The sequence below is a fragment of the Phalacrocorax aristotelis genome, chromosome Z (genome assembly GCF_949628215.1).
Source record: "Phalacrocorax aristotelis chromosome Z, bGulAri2.1, whole genome shotgun sequence".
Classification (NCBI taxonomy): Eukaryota; Metazoa; Chordata; class Aves; order Suliformes; family Phalacrocoracidae; genus Phalacrocorax; species Phalacrocorax aristotelis.
In genome coordinates, this window is record NC_134311.1 from 72,567,904 (window position 1) to 72,587,392 (window position 19,489).

The 19,489-nt window shown below is 44.1% G+C and overlaps 2 protein-coding genes across 4 annotated transcripts in view; one reads left to right on the forward strand and one right to left on the reverse strand.

Moving 5' to 3' along the window:
- Positions 1–14,654, reverse strand: part of UBAP1 (ubiquitin associated protein 1) — a 36,296-nt gene extending 21,642 nt beyond the window's left edge. The window contains exons 1-2 of one of the 3 annotated variants that reach the window (XM_075079446.1): positions 14,474–14,654; positions 11,380–11,435 (exon numbers count right to left, since the gene is read on the reverse strand). The gene's annotated coding sequence lies outside the window, so the exon portion shown is untranslated. Of the gene's footprint in view, positions 1–11,379; positions 11,484–14,473 lie in introns of all 3 variants that reach the window. The other 2 variants (XM_075079448.1, XM_075079445.1) reach the window with 2 other exon arrangements.
- A 1,638-nt stretch (positions 14,655–16,292) lies between these two features.
- DCAF12 (DDB1 and CUL4 associated factor 12) overlaps positions 16,293–19,489 on the forward strand; it is a 29,719-nt gene continuing 26,522 nt past the window's right edge. The window contains exons 1-2 of the mRNA XM_075079788.1: positions 16,293–16,563; positions 17,456–17,710. Of these exons, the coding sequence (XP_074935889.1) occupies positions 16,492–16,563; positions 17,456–17,710 (327 nt within the window). The 5' untranslated portion in view covers positions 16,293–16,491. The remainder of the gene's footprint in view (positions 16,564–17,455; positions 17,711–19,489) is intronic.

Below are 19,489 nucleotides of genomic sequence, written 5' to 3' on the forward strand. Positions count from 1 at the left end.
AACTGGGAAGTGACAAGACAAAACTGATGACAGAAACAACCGGCACAAAAAGACTGATAAGATGGAAAGGCTTGAAGGGACAGCATAGAGGTGAGCAAGACCGTCCAACTGGCATGTCACCACTTAACCTGAATGACTAGTTAGCTGTGCTGCCAGACAAGGAGGATGCAGAGAAGTGTGACTTGGTGCAAACAATACCAAAGGGACAGTCTCATCCACAGATGAGGAAGTAAGAATTAGTACCAAGAGTGACTCATGGAGAGCTGCTGGGAAGTTGGGGGTGGTTTTTAATTACCAACTCCATGTTGCTTCTATTGGTGTTTTCCCTGAAGTTCATATCTACATTCCTTTTCTTCTGAAAGAGCTCTGACTGGTCAAGTTGTAAGCATCCTACCACTAATGGTACCTGCAACAGCGTTCTTAGTGATAACTCAAGCCAATTTAATTATCTGTCAAGAAGAACTGATCTCTTGTTGCTATATCCCTCATTTTGGAGTGCAAGTACATCTAGATTCAGGCCACATGAATTCTCAGAAGTAACTCCCACCTAAGATTCAGATAAATGAGAAATTAACTTATTATGGGTCCAAGGAAACCAAAATGCCTCAAGTTATCAACCATAATCAATTGAACACACCTCTGACTTCCAGAAGAGATCTGATCTTGCAGCTTCCATGTTGCCTGCTAATACACACTGTGTAGTCTAAGTACGTAGAACTGAGAATGTGCCCATTCACTCTGAAAGCTACAAGAAAAAAACTTCAAAAAGAACATAACATTTTTTCTCCCTGTATTAAAATCAGTAGTAGTTTATGAATGTAAACTAAGAAACAGTGAAAAGCAGTTTGATGCAAGTGATTGATTTCTAACGCATCACAGGTATTCCAGATTTAGACAGTGGTTTAAGTTTTCACTATAACTACTTGTTTCAGTACAAGTGAAAGGCTATAACCAACACCAGGATTCTGTATATAGCTTCAGACAACAAAAAAAATAGAAGTACACAGTGCCTGTTGTTATGATAAAACAAAAGTTAATACCCTCATATCAAAGCCTCCCACTTACGTAAGCATTCAGTCATTGCTACGTAACTGAGACATCCTATGTAGACTGACAGTAAAAAGCTGATCACCGAAGTTTACTACAGTACAAAACAGATTCCGTTTTCTTTTACTGCAGTCTTCAAATGGATGACATCACCCCAAAATCTGCAGCAACTGCTTCTGCTTTGTACCTCTAGCAGTTCGGCAAACAATGAGCAGTCAGCTGCACAGAGGTACTCCCCTTTCATTAAGCATGACTGTGTCACTGATAACAGCTCTTTGAATAAAGTTGTTGTAGAACTAGATTTGACATGGTGCAACTACATGCCTTGCAGGGGGTAAAAAAAGGAAAAAAAAAAGAAAAAGCATCACTTTCACTGGTCTTAACAGAAAAAAAGTTTAAAGTATATCTACAGTAATTCCTTTTAAGTGCTACTGCAACTGAGGATATAACGTACTTTAAGTTTCTTGGTTGATTTTAAGATCAACAAGAATAAACCAGACCCTCCTTGAAGCAAATACAGGTATGGAGTTTCCATTCAATTTTCAATTGCCACCAGTTAAAACAGATCTGATGACATGTATGTACGTCTCATGAGATGAAGACACATCGTCACCCTACATTTAAGTAAATGCAGATTACGGATTACACTGACAACAGGGGGTAGAGGGAGGAAGGGATAAGACAGCTCTGCTGCATACACATCCCATGGATCAACAATCCAAGCAACTGTGATGAGAGATCTGAATTTTGAAGGACAGCCTATAACAAACTAATTCAGTTTGTTATTTCCAGTGCAATGACTGAGAGGCAGGGGGACATGGAACAATAAAACAGCACTTGTAAAAACATTTCTGGATTATGCAAAAAGGAAGAACGGGGAGAAAAGAGCCCCCAAAGAGTAGGTCTGTGTGCAGATCACATTATTAGATTATGAGACAACACTGTTCAGTGATGGCAGTAACATCCATTACGGGGCTTTACATGCAGATGTTGGACAGCATCTTCTTAGCAAAGACGAACATTAGAAGAAATTGGTTCTTCAAGTTGTGCCACTGCTTAATGTGACATAGCAGGCAATTAGACGTTCTGCTTGAGTGCACATCAATCAACCGGGCGTTAAAGCGGAAGGCAGCTCTTCCACCCACTCTTAGAGGAGCATGCCATCCCTCACACTGTTGTTCCATATGGATTCACTGCATTAGTGCTAGACACCTGTAGTTACACAGCTATCCTCATGTTACGTCCCATTTTGTTCATTAAAGACACTGCACTTGTTAAAAACATACTATTTGAGCTGGTTAAGGATGTAAGGCTCTGAACTGGTAACAGACAGCTCTATTCCTCCTCTAAGATCCTGACTGTGTATTTGGGACATAAGGTAACTTGCCTTACATTTCACCCAGAAATAAAGGAAAACCCTACAGTGGCTGAGGAAATGCAGTGCACTAATGCACCAAGTTTTCAGTCACTGAATCACTTACCAGCCATATAAGTTTCCAATGAAGTTGAAGCTTACACACCAAACAAGCCTCTAGAACTAGAAGTTTACAGGCAAGAGCATAAGAAAACTAAGTTACTTACAAACAGCCCTTTGGTCAAGGCAGATCAGTGCAGGCTTCTCCTTTGTCCAGAGACTAACGCGCCAAACAAAAGCATAGAAGATGTGCCTATTCTAAATTCACATTTAATTGTTGCAGGAAACAGGTGACCTTTTTAAAATGGACTCTTTCCAAAATAGAGAGTCCTGTCACAAAAGGCCATCTGCAACTAGCATCTAAGGCTGGCCCAACTTCCAAACTCAGCCAACAAGGGGACAGCCCAGGTTCTGGCAACTCTGAGAGCAGATGCGGATTTTAGGGTGTAATTCCTACTAGTGATTGTTACCTAAGTTATTTAAAGATCATCTAAACAGAAAAGCAGAGGAAAACAAATACATGGGTTTACACCTTTTTTTTCCTTCTTAAGATCAGCTTCATTAATCTAGAAGCTACATCACCACCAAGAAAAGGGTGGCAAACTAGAAATAGAAGGACCATCTTCCTTTCCTTGAGATACAACAGAAGCAAGACTGACATTTGGGTGATAAACCATAGCAGAAAACATAAATATGCCATGCAACTCCTACATCCTAGGAAAAAAGGCAAGAGAAAAATGATCCAGCACTCGTACCGCCAAGGAGGGCTACAATAATCTCACAATGCAGTAATGAAATGAGTCCCAAATTTGATGAGCAGAGCAACTACTTTTAACCACTATTTTCCTGTATATAAAGTTTGGATAGCAAACACCCAGCACTTCTGAGAGCTTAAAATAGTCAGATGGAAAGCATCTAGTAATTATTAACAAATTTAGCTACTTCAGCTTAATTAGCACAAGTCTTCTCACTACTATGAGTGAGTCAAATCTTTAACAGCAATCTTAGCACTAGCCAGAGCCAGGTATGTGCACTACCTTTTCTAGTTAATCCTACCACTTTAGAAGAAAGCTAATACTACAATATAACCCTTTTTGAATGAGAGAAACTAGAGAAACTGCTAGCTAGAGAAAGTTGCTTGCTTCAACAACAAAATAGCCTACTTCCTCTGTTCTTTTAGGAAAGATGTATGAAAAACACAGTGGAATATCTTGCACATTTAAAATGTATGTCTGGAATCCAGAGCAGCATAAGCTAATTAAAATGCTGCTCTATTTATTGCAGTGATACTTCAATATGCAAGAAGCTGACTCTGAAGTACTGGAATATTATTAATACTTCAGACTTGGCCCAGATACGAATGAGGATTGCTTATACAAACTTTCCCCAAATGCTGCCAACATAACAGAGTAAAACAGCTTTTGCCATTAATCAGAACATCCCCTTTTTAATCCAAAAATAACAGAATCTGTGTAGTTTCAAGCTGTTTCTTCTTATGATCTTTGACCAGGAGAGGTGTACAGGTGGCTGATCTTGTATTATCAACTAACAAGTTCAACTCTGTTGGCAATACCAGGACCTACTACCAATACCGACACAAGAACTTATTTTATTGCAGAAATCCATCTGTATTCTTTTGATAAATATTAATTAACCAGAATTTAATGCATTTAAACACACTACAGCAATTAATTGACTCTATCTAAAATATCCATTCCAAAGCAAGCTACACAACTGTCACCTTTTCCCTGTTAAAGCTCAGAAGAGAAATGGTACTACTTATTGATAGTTACGGGTTTGGTTAGAAATTTGGTGAAATATGAACGCTTATGGAATTACTTTAAAAAAGCAGAAAAAAGTCTAGCAAGAAATCAAGTTGGGCAAAAGTTTTAAAATGGAAAAAAAAAACATCTGCCAGCAGGTTAAACATCACTTGCCATTTCATATATTTGAACTCAGCCAAAATGTGTCTACTACACTGTACAACAATAATGGGACCAGTGTTAGACTACCATAAATTAATCAACTTTTCCTCTTATGCTAGGGTCACATGCACTACTCACTCTCACCACACATTTAATATTTTCCCAGGAAAACTCAGTATGATACTGAAAGAAAATACAATGTGCTAAATTAACCATTCCACCTCCAAACGACTTTTCCTGCCCTGCAGCAAGCAGACTAAAACCTTGAATTCAGCATGGGAGCCTCTACTTCAAATCCTAATTTCACCCTCAGTCCAAGCAGTTTAAATACGTATAAGGCCACTCCCTACAGGATCTCTCCCATAACATGGTTAAAACTGCTGAACTTTTCCAGCCATCTGACACACCTGTTTTCCACTAACATACCTCATGTCTCTCAACTAGAAGAGCTACATTCTGAGAATGCAAGTTCCCTGCAAATTCACTTAATTTAGAGGCCACCAGTCATGGAATGGTTTAGGCTGGAAGGGACCTTCAAAGATCATCTAGTCCACCCCCACTGCCACCAGCATGGACATCTTCACTAGATAAGGCTGCTCAAAGTCCCATCCAACCTGGCTTTGAAGCCTTCCAATGATAGGGCATCCCCAACTTCCCTGGGCAATCTGTTCCAGTGCCTCACCACCCTCATGGTAAAAAAATTCCTTTCTTATGTCCAGTCTAGATCTACCCTCTTTGTTTCACTTCAGTATTGCCTATTTTCCAGCAAACACACCTCTTCGCCTTAAGTTATGCTTTCATCAAATATACACTTTGAGATACATGAAAGTAAAAGTTCTAAGAACTTCCTACTACTGAAGCACCAAAAAGCTGATCACAGCATACCTGGAAAAGTGAGCTCACCAAAACGCTTTTCTGTGAAGTGACAACATAAAATTCACACCACCTCAGCCTTCCTGATTTTTTAGAACATACCTTGTAGGCTTGGTTTGCCTTTCTCTTGACAGCCCTAATGTGAGAAATGTGAATTCCATCTTAGGTCCTACAGATGTGACACTCTCACACACTTACTTTGGGCTTTTATGCATCCTCTTCCACCCATCAATGTGTCACTGGTACAGTTTTAGCTTTCAATGCTAGCTCATTTTGTCCTTAATTTCTGCATCACTCCTACTAAGCCTTCTTACCAAGACAGGAAAATAAGCATCTACAGAAATACATGTCTGAAGAGACCCCAGGTTTTGCTGCCCTGAAGGATAAAACTAACAGACAAAGGAAAAAAAAAAGCCCTCATCACTGTTCAAGGTGAACACTCACTGCAGCCATTTTCGTACATTCATGGAGCAGAGGTCTCAGCAGGGTCACACTTCTTCCCAGACTAACTCAACAGAACAACAGAATCAAACTGAAATATGGGAAAGTTATGCTAATAAAGACATGCTCCCATTGCAGTAATGCCTAAATAAGAACCAATCTTTTTTCACTTCCAGATATAGTAGCAGTTAAGCCTGCTTTTGTATTTTTCCACCCAGTTCAGACAAGACTGAATGACTGCTTTAAAAAAAAACCTAGATAGGAAATACAATCAGTAGTCAACACCAAATTAAATTCCGCTACCAGAAGTCATATTTTAAATGAGCAAGTTCCACTTATTTTAATCAAATGTGGAACTAGCACATAATGGAGCAGAAAGTGCAGGAAACAGGTTTTAAGTGAATACTTACACCTTAATTATTTCTTAAAAAGATTTGTTAAGTTTAGGGAAGACCAGAGCTGGCAGCAAAGATTAAGTTCTGCTCTTTAAAAACACACAGGAAGAGAAGTATCATTACTGGCATATGAAAACAGCAGCAGACAGCTGAACAGGCTCAGCAAACTGGTGGTACCCACACTGAGTCTACTTCTGGAAACTCATTCACTGGCAAAGAGGAAGTTAAGTTGACAGGCTCACTCAAGACTAGTGCAGAAAATTAGAAGAGAGCATCTTTGAGCAGAGAAGTCAAACTGAGGTTGCCCTCAGCTATAGTGGATATATTACATAAACAGAATATGATAAGTAAACAAGCTGCTGGCTGTTAGAAAACTTCAGTGGCCTACACCACCTGAAGGCAGCACACTGCAGTCCTCAGCTGAAATATATTCCCTTAAGCTTTTCATTTTGGAGTTCTCAAATAGCAAAGATACCTCTATTTAGGCTGAACCATATTTCCATTTAAGCAATCTTATAGTCCAGCAATAGAGTGAAAAGTTCAGGAATGGAAGCCACAAGCAACAGAGAAAAAACAAAGAGAGAGTCAGTACATCTGTTAAACAAGGTTCATTCTTCAGCTGAGGTTATGAGCAGGGAAGATACACAAACATACAGGCAACCCTCACCTTCTGAGAAGGAAAGCTGAGCAACTACCCAATCCCTGAGATGTAACTTTCAAGGATGCTCCAGGTTGAAGCAGTATGTGAAGGTGAACGTAGCAGAACACCTTTCCGTATCACAGGAGTCATTCCTCCCTCCCTGCTATGCAGCAGTCACCAGCTACATTCAAAGTAAGTACTCAGTAGATCCCTAAGCATCATAAAATAGTCCCTACACCTACCTTTATTCCAATTGTTTCATATAAAATGAGTTTCAAGATTTACATGGCCTCACTTAAAGAAACCTGAGAATTTCTGCTTTCTCTAAGACAGCAATTCAGTTTGCCCTCCCAGCACTGCAATCCAAACTTGTAGTTAATGTTTGGGGCAGATGAGTTTAAGTACTAGTGTAGACTGGAAAGCTGCACTTAGCTACAAACACAGGATGGTCTTCCTGTCACAAATGTACTGAGCAAAATCCAGAAAATTGCATGGTTCTGGGAGAAACATGCACAATTACAAGCCTCCCAACAACAAGAGCATATGAAGACTCAGCTAGAGTTTCCCACTCAAGAGGAACAGAAAAGAAACCAAAGCCACAGAAAAACACTGCTTTCAGGTGAAATCTAGAAGCCTATGGGATATTCATAGAGCCAGGAATTGAACATCCTCACACACACTTTTCATTCATTATCCTTCCCAAGTGGAAAGTTCTTTTGACAAAATGCCTTTATACCCTCAGCACCACCTAGTTCTTGCAGAGACTTCAAAACAGCTGCCAAAGCACTTAACCAGCAGTAAAACCATCCCTCTTTTGCAGGTGTGAGGAACAGGGCTCAAAGCTGAGCAGTTTGCCCACGGTCATCCAGCTCAGCCAGTAACAATGCCAGGACAGGACTGGTATTTCCCGAATCCCAAATCCACAGCTTCCCCAGGAATTTCACTGCATTATCTCAAGTTTGGACCATTATTTTTCTCACGCCTCCCCCCTCCCTGGCTTTCCCTATCAAATAACTTCTTCTCAGGTTTTCATCTTTCATCAGCCTTAAGGACGTTCTTCTGGACTGATAATACAAAAATCGGATTTAGTCCAGACTTTATTTCTAAGTTGCTACTTCAAATTAATTTATATCCGTAATTGTTATACAGTGTATCTCCAGTCTCACTGAGTGGTATAAACTTTTTTCCTCATATTAGAAATTTCTTTGGCAGCTCCTAATGAATGCAACCCCTGAAACACAAAGCAATGCATAACTAAACAGAAACAGCTCGTTTCGTGTGCAAAAGCAGCCTTCAGAGATGCATTAGCTTCATTTCCTCAGGACATTTTGACAGATCTGACTCAGCTTCAGCAATCTAGCCCTACTTCTGTTTATAGCTAGACCCGAGCAGGTTGCTGGATGAGATTGCCCCATGACCATCCAACAGCCATACCCACAGCTTTTCCTCTCCAAATATCCAACAGACTGCAAGAACATGGCGCTGCTAACAGTAGAGAGATCTGTCTCAGTGGACCATTGTTACTGTGAGAAAGCACAAAGATTATTCTTTTTTCAAAGAAGGAAAGTGGAAAGACTATACGTTGACCAATCAACAACTTAGATTTTCTCCTGTAACCTGAGAATCAGTCCCAGCCTGCCGTTTTTATAACACATATGTCCAATTCAATCCAGCTTACTTTAGCAAATAAATCCAATGCTGCCTAACGACAGAACTGGAGCATCGCATTTACATTCCTACAGTAACGTCAAATTGCAGAAGAACCATGCCTTGAAGAAGGCTTGTAGTAAAATGGATACACAACTTCTCTCTTTCCCTTCAGGCTGGGAGAGAAGACCTTTCTATTACTTGGTGGAATCAATTTATCCAGAGCATAATTAGATCCTTGCACCAAGCACTGGTGTATTTCAAGCATTCATCACCTTGGGAGAGGAGGGAGAAGGCAGAGAGGTAGAAGGCAGGACTTCTCTATCATTCCAGTATCATAACACATAGCCAGAACATCCCAAGAGACAGGCAGACCTTCAGAACTGCATACAACTTGCATATGCAATATGGAAGCTCAGGTATGAAAGAGACGATGCCATGTCACACAAACAGATGTGACAGCCATTCTGTCAACCAAATGTGTATTTCTAGAATCCACCCCCAGCTTGAAAAGTGGCTTAGACATCCTAGCCATTCATGCCACATTCAGCTTCTTCACCTTTGTCTACCTGCATTTATCTTGCATCTCTTGATACACTTGTGGATTTTAAGCTGTATTTATTAATGCTTCTCCTATTGAAGATCTTCAAGTAGAAGACATTACAGAACATAACTGTATTACATTTATGTTCACACTTGAATTTGCTAGCTCTCCCTTTGCATTCAAATTACAAAAAATTCAATAGTTTGTTAAAAGTGATAAGCTTTTTACCATCTTTTACTTGCATTTTCTTTGTAAAGAAATATTACTAAGCCCAGGTGTTCAGTGGTCTAGGAATACATTACGAGCTTTTTGCCAGCTATCAAAAGATTTCCAGCTAAGTCAACAGAAATCATGTATTAAACTCCCTTCTACAAAGAAGAAGGAAGCCAGTAACTGCAGATATTTTGAAAAGTGCCTGCTCCTAAGACACTAGTCAGAACCTAGAAATTTCTTCCACAGACAGTTCAACTGGCTTACAGGAATCGCATTTTGCATTTGTGCAAGTACCAGACACCTTACCAGCTGTGGGATCAGCTGAAACTCACCTTGCGAAGTCTGACAGCTCTTCAGATTAAAATGGTAACATAAATAGTTGGCTGATTAAAACTTGGTAAAGAACCTTCTTACCTGAAGATTTTCTTTAAATTATTCCTCAGAATAGTATCTAGAAGACAATACCTCAAGTAGTTATATGCTTAGCTGTGAAAGTAATTGTCAGTACAGAGTCCTGCCAGCCAATGATCACTGATAGAATGATTAATAACAAACCTAGGTTTATAAGGAGCTCACATATCTCAGAGGCATGCAACATACAAATCTGCCCCCAAAATCTTTATGGTTCATTATACACCTTGACTGCACATTTATTTTATAGTACCATAATTACTCTAACCATTTTTGTTTCCAAAACTCCAACTAACATGTGATTTACCTGACACATTCATGTACTCATTCCCCCTCTTCCCAATAAAGAACCTAAACGTTCCTTCTCAGAAGCACAATAAAGACACTTTTTATAGTGTTGCAAACCCAGCAAGCAAAACAGAACTCAATAGTCCTTAAGCTTTTTTCTACCAAGAAGTCAAGTAGACTGGCAACAAACTGTCTGTGGTGACATAGTAATTAAGAGAATAAGAACACATTCCTTTCTCAAAGCATAAAGTTCTTCTATCCTTTTTCACCACACAATTTTATTCCAGCTAATTAATGGTGATTTTATTCATATCATCTCCTTTCCCTTCTACATGTGCCTCCTGTATTTCTATTTGAAATTATCATACATTACTGTGCAAGGACACCACATAATGATATTAGTCATTAGGGTGGAACCCAGTGCAGCTTTGATGTATTAGAAAAGCAAATATATGTGCTTTAGCAATTACTCTGCAGAGTGTTTATAAACTAGGAATCTAGCTTTATTTTAGAGTTTAGAATTGACGAGGCAAATCAAGTTGAACACATAAGCACATCTCTATGTCTGGATTAAGCACAACTGGTAATACGTATACTCTTAAAAATCCAGTCTCCCAAACTCTGGGAATAAATCTCACCAGTCATTTCAGACACAGCTTCATCTGCTGCTAGCCTAGAGATGTCAAATGGTGCACGCACAAACATATACATTAGGAAAGGGGTTAAATAAAATATTTCACATAGTCTAGCGGACAGTTATCAGGAATGCTGATCTCCAGCAACATACACCAGACTAACTAGGAGCTCACAACTCTATTACTAGCTTCTGCTATACTAACTACCAATAGCTTAGTAGCTTTAGTGTATTCATGTTCAGACCATCTTCCAGCTGAAAAACTGCCTGCTTCTTGGATAGGACTCATGCTCTTCCACTTTCCCTACTTGAAATGTTACTCTGATATAAGAGTTTCTTACACAAAATGCAGCTGAGAAAATACAAGCTCAGTATTTCCATTTGAATTCAGTTATTTAGAAACTGTAATACTACTAATGCAACATGGTATTTTAAACCAATCTACTTTCCCTTCCGGAAAAGGAGATTTAAACCTAAGTCAGAGCAATGATATTCTGTTCCCCCTTGACATACTTCTGTGTTTCAAGTACATTGCAAGCTTAAAGGATTCTGAAAAGACCTTGAGACCTTGCAGCCTTTCAAAGAGGAAAAAAAAACAACCCCAAAAAAACCAAAACACAACAAAGTCTGGACATACAAACTGTTCTTTCAAAATCTCCCAACCACAGGAAAGACACTTTCTTAACATTTAAGAAAATGCCTTCCCCATGCAAGCAAGGATCTGGAATAAATCTGCTCACTTAAGAGAGGGAAAAACCCCAGTGCTCAGTTTCTCCTAGAAGAGCTCAATGCAAGACTACACTGACTCCAAAAGGTCATTAGGGACACAGAACATGAGCTCATTCAAACCAAGTCAGAGGGTCAAAGCATTAAGCAATGCACTTGCATACCACAGAGGATTACCTACCTAGGCAGTTACCTGATCAGCTTCAATCCCAATGATCGATTGTAGAGTGGTACATGCTGTAAGACCAATAGCATTGTCTTCTTAGTTATCAGAGCAAGCAGGCACTATACAGGGAGAGAAACTTTACTTTTTCAAACAAGAAAGCTATTCATAATTTGTAAACAACACTTCCCTGCCTTTTCTTCAAACAATAGTTTTCAAAAACATCTTCCAGAGCTTTTCAACTACAGCTCTACTAGACCTTTTTTACATTGCTGTTGATCTGAATTGCACTGATCAATTTTGAATATATAGTAATGCCTTTAGGCAGACTTCCCTGTAAAGTCACTGCTGGAGCTCATTTATGGACTGCAGAGAAGGCTGGATAAAAGTTCCATCTAATAAGTAACAACAAATTTCTCACAGATCAATTTATCAAAATATTTAACCCGGCAGAACTGTAAAATACAGGAACAGCTTGATGTCAAAAACTTGGGATATGGAGACCAGACATTGACAATAATGTCGAATGTCCAGAACTATCAATCCCTAAAGTCTGTAGAAGCAACAGAAAACCATAAGCTTATTGATTAAAAAGGAGGAGGAGCAAGCTGATGCCTTCTGTGGCATTACAGCACTTTTGCCACCAGCACCAGTGCTGGCCGCCAGTGTGACCGGGTTAGATCAGGTGGTCTGCTGGATTGGTCCAGAAATCTGACTACTGTTAAGAGATTTTTGTCTCTAGGATAACAAGTACTGGGCACTGTAAAACACCTCATGAACAATGGAGATGGAGCTCTTCCACGTGTTTTTGATTATTTTTCATCCTTAACATTTTTCTATCTATCAGCATAAACTATACAGTAAGTCTCCCAGCTGATCGGTATATTCTCTATACGGATAAGTATCTCTTAAAATATTCTGAAAACTGAAGTTCAAGCGATTAAAGAGAAACTAACATTCATTTACTTATCTTATACCTGAGATTTCCTTACTTTTCCCTTTGAAGTTTCAGGTACCTTTGCTTCAGCTTACATGTGACTCATGCAGAGTGTCTGATCTTAGTAGAAGCAACTTCTTCCCTGACTCCTTTGTTCCACAGTGCACTCACAGGGGGAAAAAAAAAGAACTACCAAACTCACAGGCCAAATACAGCCAGTGAGAAAAGAAAAGTCCTTTTAGTTTTGTTTCTGAGGTTAACACCACAAGCGCACAAAAGCTAAGTTGGAAGACTACAATTTTTCTCTTCCCCTATCCTTAGAATTAAGATTTTTGCCTAAAAGGTTTAAGTCGCACAACTGCAATGGTGATCTAAGCATCACTGACACTTTTGAATCACAGCTCTGCGTACAGTGCACAGAAAACTGAAGTCATCAAGTAGCAGTACTGCCGCAGTCCTGCATCCTAGCACCATCCTGCACATGGCCTTGAATAAGTTGGTCCAACTCTGCTATCCTGCCACCACATGTACTATCTCAGCCTCATTCCCTTCCCCATGGCTAGTATGGTGCCACACACATAGCTTTGTTCTGTATGGAGAAAAGGAGCGGAGGAGGCCAAAGCAGTTTCTTCCCTCTCCCATTGCAGAGCAGAGATGGCAGGTCTCCAGCGTCAGCCCTAGGAGGCCAGCAGTTGCAGGAGCATCTGCACAGGGGCAGAAGGTCCCATGCTCCCAGGATGATATGGGAAGGAAGGTGAGGAAGAGGTCCAGCTAACTGCAGTTCCACTTCTTCCTCTTTTCCCTTAACACCCTAGACCACAGCTGGAGTAAGATCTCCCTCTCCAAGCTCCCACAAAAGCCTGTTAACTCCATAACAGGCTGTGAGATACAGTGTGCCTTCTGTCAGTAGCACAGCCACTGAAGTTACATCACCAGCCACAACTCAGTTATTGCTTAATTTGGCCATACTCGCTTGCCCTTTTGGAACAACCACCTCAAAGTTCTTAAATCTGACATGCATACATTCTTACTGAGCCCAGGATGGCAGCTATGTTAGTTACACAGCCACGTGCCAGAGTCCATCTGTTTATCTCTACTCTAATGAGACAGCGTCAACAATGTAAGATTTCTGTAAGACTTTTTTTTTTTTTTACTTCCTTGGAATTTTTAAGTGGTATGGCGAATAAAAACACTTGATAAGTTGATAACTTGATTACTCATTTCCATTTACTGTAATTTCTTTTACTAATTAAAAAAACAAAACAATCCTAACTTTCCCTTTAAAATGATAGACTTTGAGCTATCAACTCAGGAAGACAGTGCTTGATTGATAGTAAATAGCTTCATAAAAGTGTTACATGTTTCACTCAGAGTAAGCGTGGAGCTAAAGAGAACACAAGACATTATCAGGAAGTTTGAAACTACAAAACGGAAGTATTCTTACACCAGTGTATACATCCATGGTATGTCTGCATCTCAAATGCAGGGAAGGATATACTCTTCCCAATTCAAAAGCAGAAGAGCTAACTGGAAAAGACTGAGAAATAGCTAATAAGCATAAACAGATATGTAGAGGGCTATGACCCTCTACATGAATTAAACAAGATTCGGCCTACAAGACACAACCAAAGAGCAAACGCAGTAGAAAACTAAAGTCGCAAGTGGCATAGGGAAGATGGGCACTCTGGTTTTCACAAGATGAGAACCAGAAATTAACAAATTACCTGAAGGTAGACTTGACAGAAACCACACGTGTACCCCCCCAGACAAAGCAGATGTTCCAGTTCCTTATGGGAGACTTATATACCGCGGGGAGAAACTTGGTCCCCAACGATAGAGACACTAACGGCTCGCTCAGATTTCGGCAGCGATCAGCCCTCGGAAGGCGAACTCATCGGGGTGAAGCCGGCGGGCAGGCTCTCGCCCCCATTGCGGGGCCCTCTCCCCAGCAGGAGCCCCCACGCTGTGCGTGATTCGCACCTGCTGAATCACGGCGGGGCGTCCCGGTCCCAACCCCGGCCCGACCCCGGGAGGCGGCGGGAAGGGCCGGGCGCGGCGGGAGCAGGAAGGAGTTGCCGGCTGCGCCCCCCACCCAGGCCCCGCTGCTAGGGGACCAGCGCGCGCGCGCGCGCACCCCCCCCCAGCTCCACCCCCCCCCTCCCCGCCCGCCGTTACCTGCGCGGCGCCCGGCGGCCCCGGCGGCCGATCCCGGCTATGCCCGCTGCCGCTGCTACGAAACCCGCGCCGCCGCCGCGCCGCCGCCGTCAGCCCCGCGTCCGGGAGACGCCATCTTATCTGCCTGCCCTCCGCCTCGCCTGCCCCCGGCGGCGCGATAGCGTCACACCCCCTCCGGGTCACCTGCCCCCGACGGTCCAATCGAGAGGGGCTCGCGGTGACGTCACCCCGGCGGGGAGGTGGGCGGAGCGAGGGGAGACCCGAGGCGGGGCGAGGGGCGGGGCGGGGCGGAGACGGCGGGCCTGTCCGTGTCCGTGTCCTCGTCCTCGTCCTCGTCCCTGCCTCTGTCCCCACCCCGATCCCTCTCCCTATCCCCGTCCCTGTCCTTCTCCCTGTCCGTGTCTGTGTCCTCGTCCTTCTCCCTGGCGCTCTCTGTCTCCCTGTACCTGATATAGAATCATAGAATAGAATTATAAAATAATTAAGGTTGGAAAAGACCTCTAAGGTCAAGTCCAGCTGTCAACCCAATACCCCCAGGCCTCCTAAACCATGTCCTGAAGTGCCACGTCTACACGGTTTTTGAACACCTCCAGGGATGGTGACTCCACCACCTCTCTGGGCAGCCTGTTCCAATGCCTGACCACTCTTTCAGTGAAGACATTTTTCCTAATACCCAATATAAACCTTCCCTGATGTAACCTGAGGCCATTTCCTCTCAGTCTATTGCTTGTTATTTGGGAGAAGAGACCAACACCCACCTCGCTACAACCTCCTTTCAGGTAGTTGTAGAGAGTGATAAGGTCTCCCCTCAGCCTCCTCTTCTCCAGACTAAATGTCCTTCTCCCTCTCCCTCCCTATCCCTCTCCCGGGGTCCCCTCCATCACCTTGGGCCCCTTTCCCAGCTGGGCACAGCACAGGCTCCCCAGCGGCTGGATGCTGGCAGCTGGCTGGGCCCAGTGGGGACATTTCTCCCCACACAACTCAGACCCTTCCCTCTGCGTGGCCGTGGCCACCTCATTGTCTGCCCTGCTCCCCTCACACCCAGGGCTGCATGCCCACCACTGGAGCACACTGGAGCATGGCCCTTAGCCCTGGCTTAACCCCAGCTTTGACAGTGGATGTCAGCCATTTGAGGGGGCTTTGGTCCAAAATGGAGGGGTTTTGTCCAAAACGCAGGCAGCAGCCGTGCATGTGTGAGGGAGGATGAGGAAAGGGGGATTAATTGTGGTAAATTGCAGCTGAAAACAGCCAAATTACAATGATCCCACAGGTTTTTTATCCTCAGGAGAATCAAGAAAGCCTGTGGGGTTCTGTTATAGGTTTGGTTTTTTCTGGTTTTTGTTCGGCTTTTCATGGCACACTCATCTTGGTTGAAAACACACACACACACAAAAAAAAGAGGAGTAAATGCTGTCTTTATCAGGACAACAGCACGCTTGCTGGTTTCTTGAGACTGGAGGCAGCAGAGGGTTTCCAAGTGGCTGGGGGCTGAGCTGGCTGTTTTTGCCATCTGCCTCCACCTCACACGTTTGTTTCTCTCTTTGCTTCTCATACTGTTTCTTTTCTCGGCAATGTCACTTGCCAAACGGCCAACCGCTGGGTTTGGGCGCGTTTTGCTCATTTTTGGCTTTGATGCTCAAAACGGGAACGGCGGGAGGGAAGCGCCGGCGCCGCCCCGTCGCTAGGGGGCGCCGTCTCGCCGTCCCGCTTCCATTACAACCGCGAAAGGGGCGGGCCAGCCCGCCGCCCTGCCTCCTCCGGTTGCTAGGAAACGAGTCGCTGGGGCGGGGTAGGGGAACAGCCGCAAGGTGCGACCTGATTGTCGTAAAAAAAATATCGGTGAGGAGACTGTCGTGAAGCGCGGTCGGCGGGGCCTGCGGCGGAGAGAGCGGCCGGGCCCAGCTCCCCGCGCTCCATGCCCCGGCCGCTGGCGGCCGCTGCCCCCTCCTGCTCCATGTGGGGCCCGCGACGGGCTCTCGGCCTCTCCTCCGCCTCTTTCTTCTCCTCCTCCTTCTACTATGGCCCGGAAAACAGTTAGCAGGAAGCGGAAAGCGGCGGCGGGTGCCGCCGGGGGGCTTCAGGGGGAGCAGGTAGGTGGGGGGGCGGGGGGAACGGGTATTTGGCGGCGCCGGGGAAGGGGGCCTTGTCTCTGGTGTGGGGGATATGCCGGTGCCCGGGGTTACCCTGACTGGGGGTTCATGGTACCCAGTTGGGGCGGGCGGGGTGTCCCCGTTGCCTGGGGAGGGTGTTCGGGGCGGGAATCCAGGAAGGGGTGGGGTGTACGCGGTGCCTATGGGGGGGTGGCCCCGGTGCCCCGGGAGCGTGGGGGGTGGCGCCGGTGGGGATGAGGTTTGGCCAGACCCCGGTGCCCGCGGGGATGTCCGGGGCGGGGTGGGGGGTGGCCTCGGTGGCCGTCTAAGGGAGGTGGTCCCGGTACCCGGAGGGTGTCAGGGTAAGGTACAGCGGGCACCTCCCGCCCCCCTCCCGATCCCCCGCCCTGGCGGCTCACCCGGGCCCCTCCCCGCTGCCCCCTTCGGGCCCGGCCGTTCGGCAGGTAACCGCCACCCCCGGCTGAGCCATGCTGCCCGCCCGGAGCGCGGCGGGACGGAGGAGGCCGGCAAACGGCGTGGTAGGTACCGAGGTGTCCCCGCCGGGCTGCCGGCGGTCGCGGGGTGCCCTCCCATCTTCTCTTCCGTCACCTAACGCGATTTTCGGTTCCTCCGCGCCCTTGTAAGCGCCTAGCACCTCAGCGGCGCCCGACTGGCGAGGACCGGTTTTAATACCATGGCAGTGTAACTTGTTTAGCACATATTTAATTTTATGTTGTTGATAGCTACGTCAGCGTTCCCCAGTTATGCACGGTATTCCATGGGTGGTTTGGAAAGCTTCAGTATTTCGCCAGGAACATCTCGGAATTTAGAAGGGTCATGTCTTAAGTTTGTTCTAGTTGCTTTATCTAATTTTAATGTTTATTTTCCACAGTATGGGTGGGATCACTCAGTTCACAAAAGGAAAAGACTTCCCCCAGTGAAAAGATCTCTGGTATACTACCTGAAAGGTAGAGAGGTCAGGATGCAGAATGAGTCCAGCTATCACCACCTCTTGCATGGATATGCAGCCCAGCAGCTTCCCAGCCTCCTGAAGGAAAGAGAATTTCACCTCGGAACCCTTAATAAAGTGTTTGCCTCCCAGTGGCTGAACCACCGACAAGTGGTGTGTGGGACAAAATGCAACACAGTAAGTGCTGCCTCTCCCTTTCTCTTCCCTCTGTGAATTATTCCACCCCCAAACAATGCTTACTCTAATCAAAGTATGTAGACTGCCAAGGAAATTGTTAGGAAGTAATTGGGAGTGGAGTCAAAATCACGCACAGTTGATTTTGAATGAAGGTGATGCTTAACGATGACCCCTTCTCATCTGAAGGCATAGCACTGTGCAGGTGGCTGCGAACCTGAACGTGAGGCCTGTACCTCGGCGCAGCATCTGTCTGATCCACACAGAGCAATTCACGTCTGTTTGCGGGACAGAGAGGAGCAGCGATGGGGTCGGATCATCCTTCCTGACCTGCGAATGGGAAGTTAATGAGCAGCGGCGCTAGCTTTGATAAGTGGTAGCTATCGTGCCTGGCACAGTTTGCTAGTAAGACGCTTTTTTTCATTATGCTCAGCCTTACATGGCTCGGTTACACGCATGGTTCTGTGCTGATGATTTTGAGAAGCTGCTACAAAACCGGAAACTCTGGTTAAACTCCAGATGTTTGCCAGAGTAACTAGAAATATTCCAAGCTTAAAAAATAAATTCAGGGTTATCTCTTGCCTGTTCACTTCATGACTTTTTTCACTCTAAATCTGTTTTCAGCCTTCATATAACTTCTCTTGTTTATGTACCTTTATATGCTTCAGCAAAAATTGAAACTTCTTCAGACTCTTGAAGTGATGCTTTGGATTTGAAACATTGTAGGGGAACATTAAAGTTATGTCCTATGTGATTAATAAATGTAGGAGAACACACTTCTTAGGTAACACTCTCTCTGCTAGAGTCAGTAGCCCAGCTTCAGTGGTGAAGTTCTGACTGAGTTAGTGCAAAATCCCAAATTTGTTCTTTGCAAGTTGGTTGGTGCCGCAGAAATGAATCGAGCATTGTAAGGAATGCATAGATCAAGCAGCCTTTAAACTTCAAAGTAAATCAGCTGGTGTGATTGTTTCTTTGCCTGGAGATATTTTTTGTGCCGAAGCTGCGCTCAGTGATCTGACCTGCGAGGGACAGTGGTTTTGGTTTTTTTTTCCATTTCAGATGTTCTGTTATTATTCATAGTTACACAGCAGGAGGCTTTCATGCAGTAGCTCTTAAGAAGCAAGGCCTAGCTGTATCAGCAAAAACCAGTCTTTTAACATGAATAAGCCTGAAATAGAATCTCTCTGCCTTCTCTCCCCATGTGTGTTGGTTGCCTTGGCTGGTCAGCGGCCAGCATGGTTCAGCTTACAGGAGACAAACTCCTGCTGAAACACAGGCTCTCAAAAATCTTGCTTACTCTAGCAAGATGACTGCTTGTTTTATAGAGCTGCAACAATTTTGCTATGTTCTGTAACTTGTAGTTTCAGTGCTGCTGCAGTGAAGATAAATGGGCAAGTCTGTTGTTAACGCAGCCTTGCAGAAAATTGTTTGGGACGAAACAATCACAGAACTGAGGAGGGATTCAACCATATTGTTGTTGCCACTGCATACGCTACAATGAAGTGTGTGCTTCCACGGTGAGACTTAACGTTATGGATGGACCTTGTCTTTTATTAAGCAAAATACAAGGGTTACAAAAGGAGTCACTTCAGCGTTGTGAAAGATTGTCTATGAATTATGAATACTGCAATAGCTTTAGCTTGGTTACTTTGCATTCACATTCAAATGAGTGGAGTGTTAAACTCTACGCTCTAATTATGAGATTTTCTCTCTCATCTCCTGAGTAAGCGACCTAATAAAGAAGAATTCCTTTGCCAATTCTCATACGCTGAAGTTGTGGCA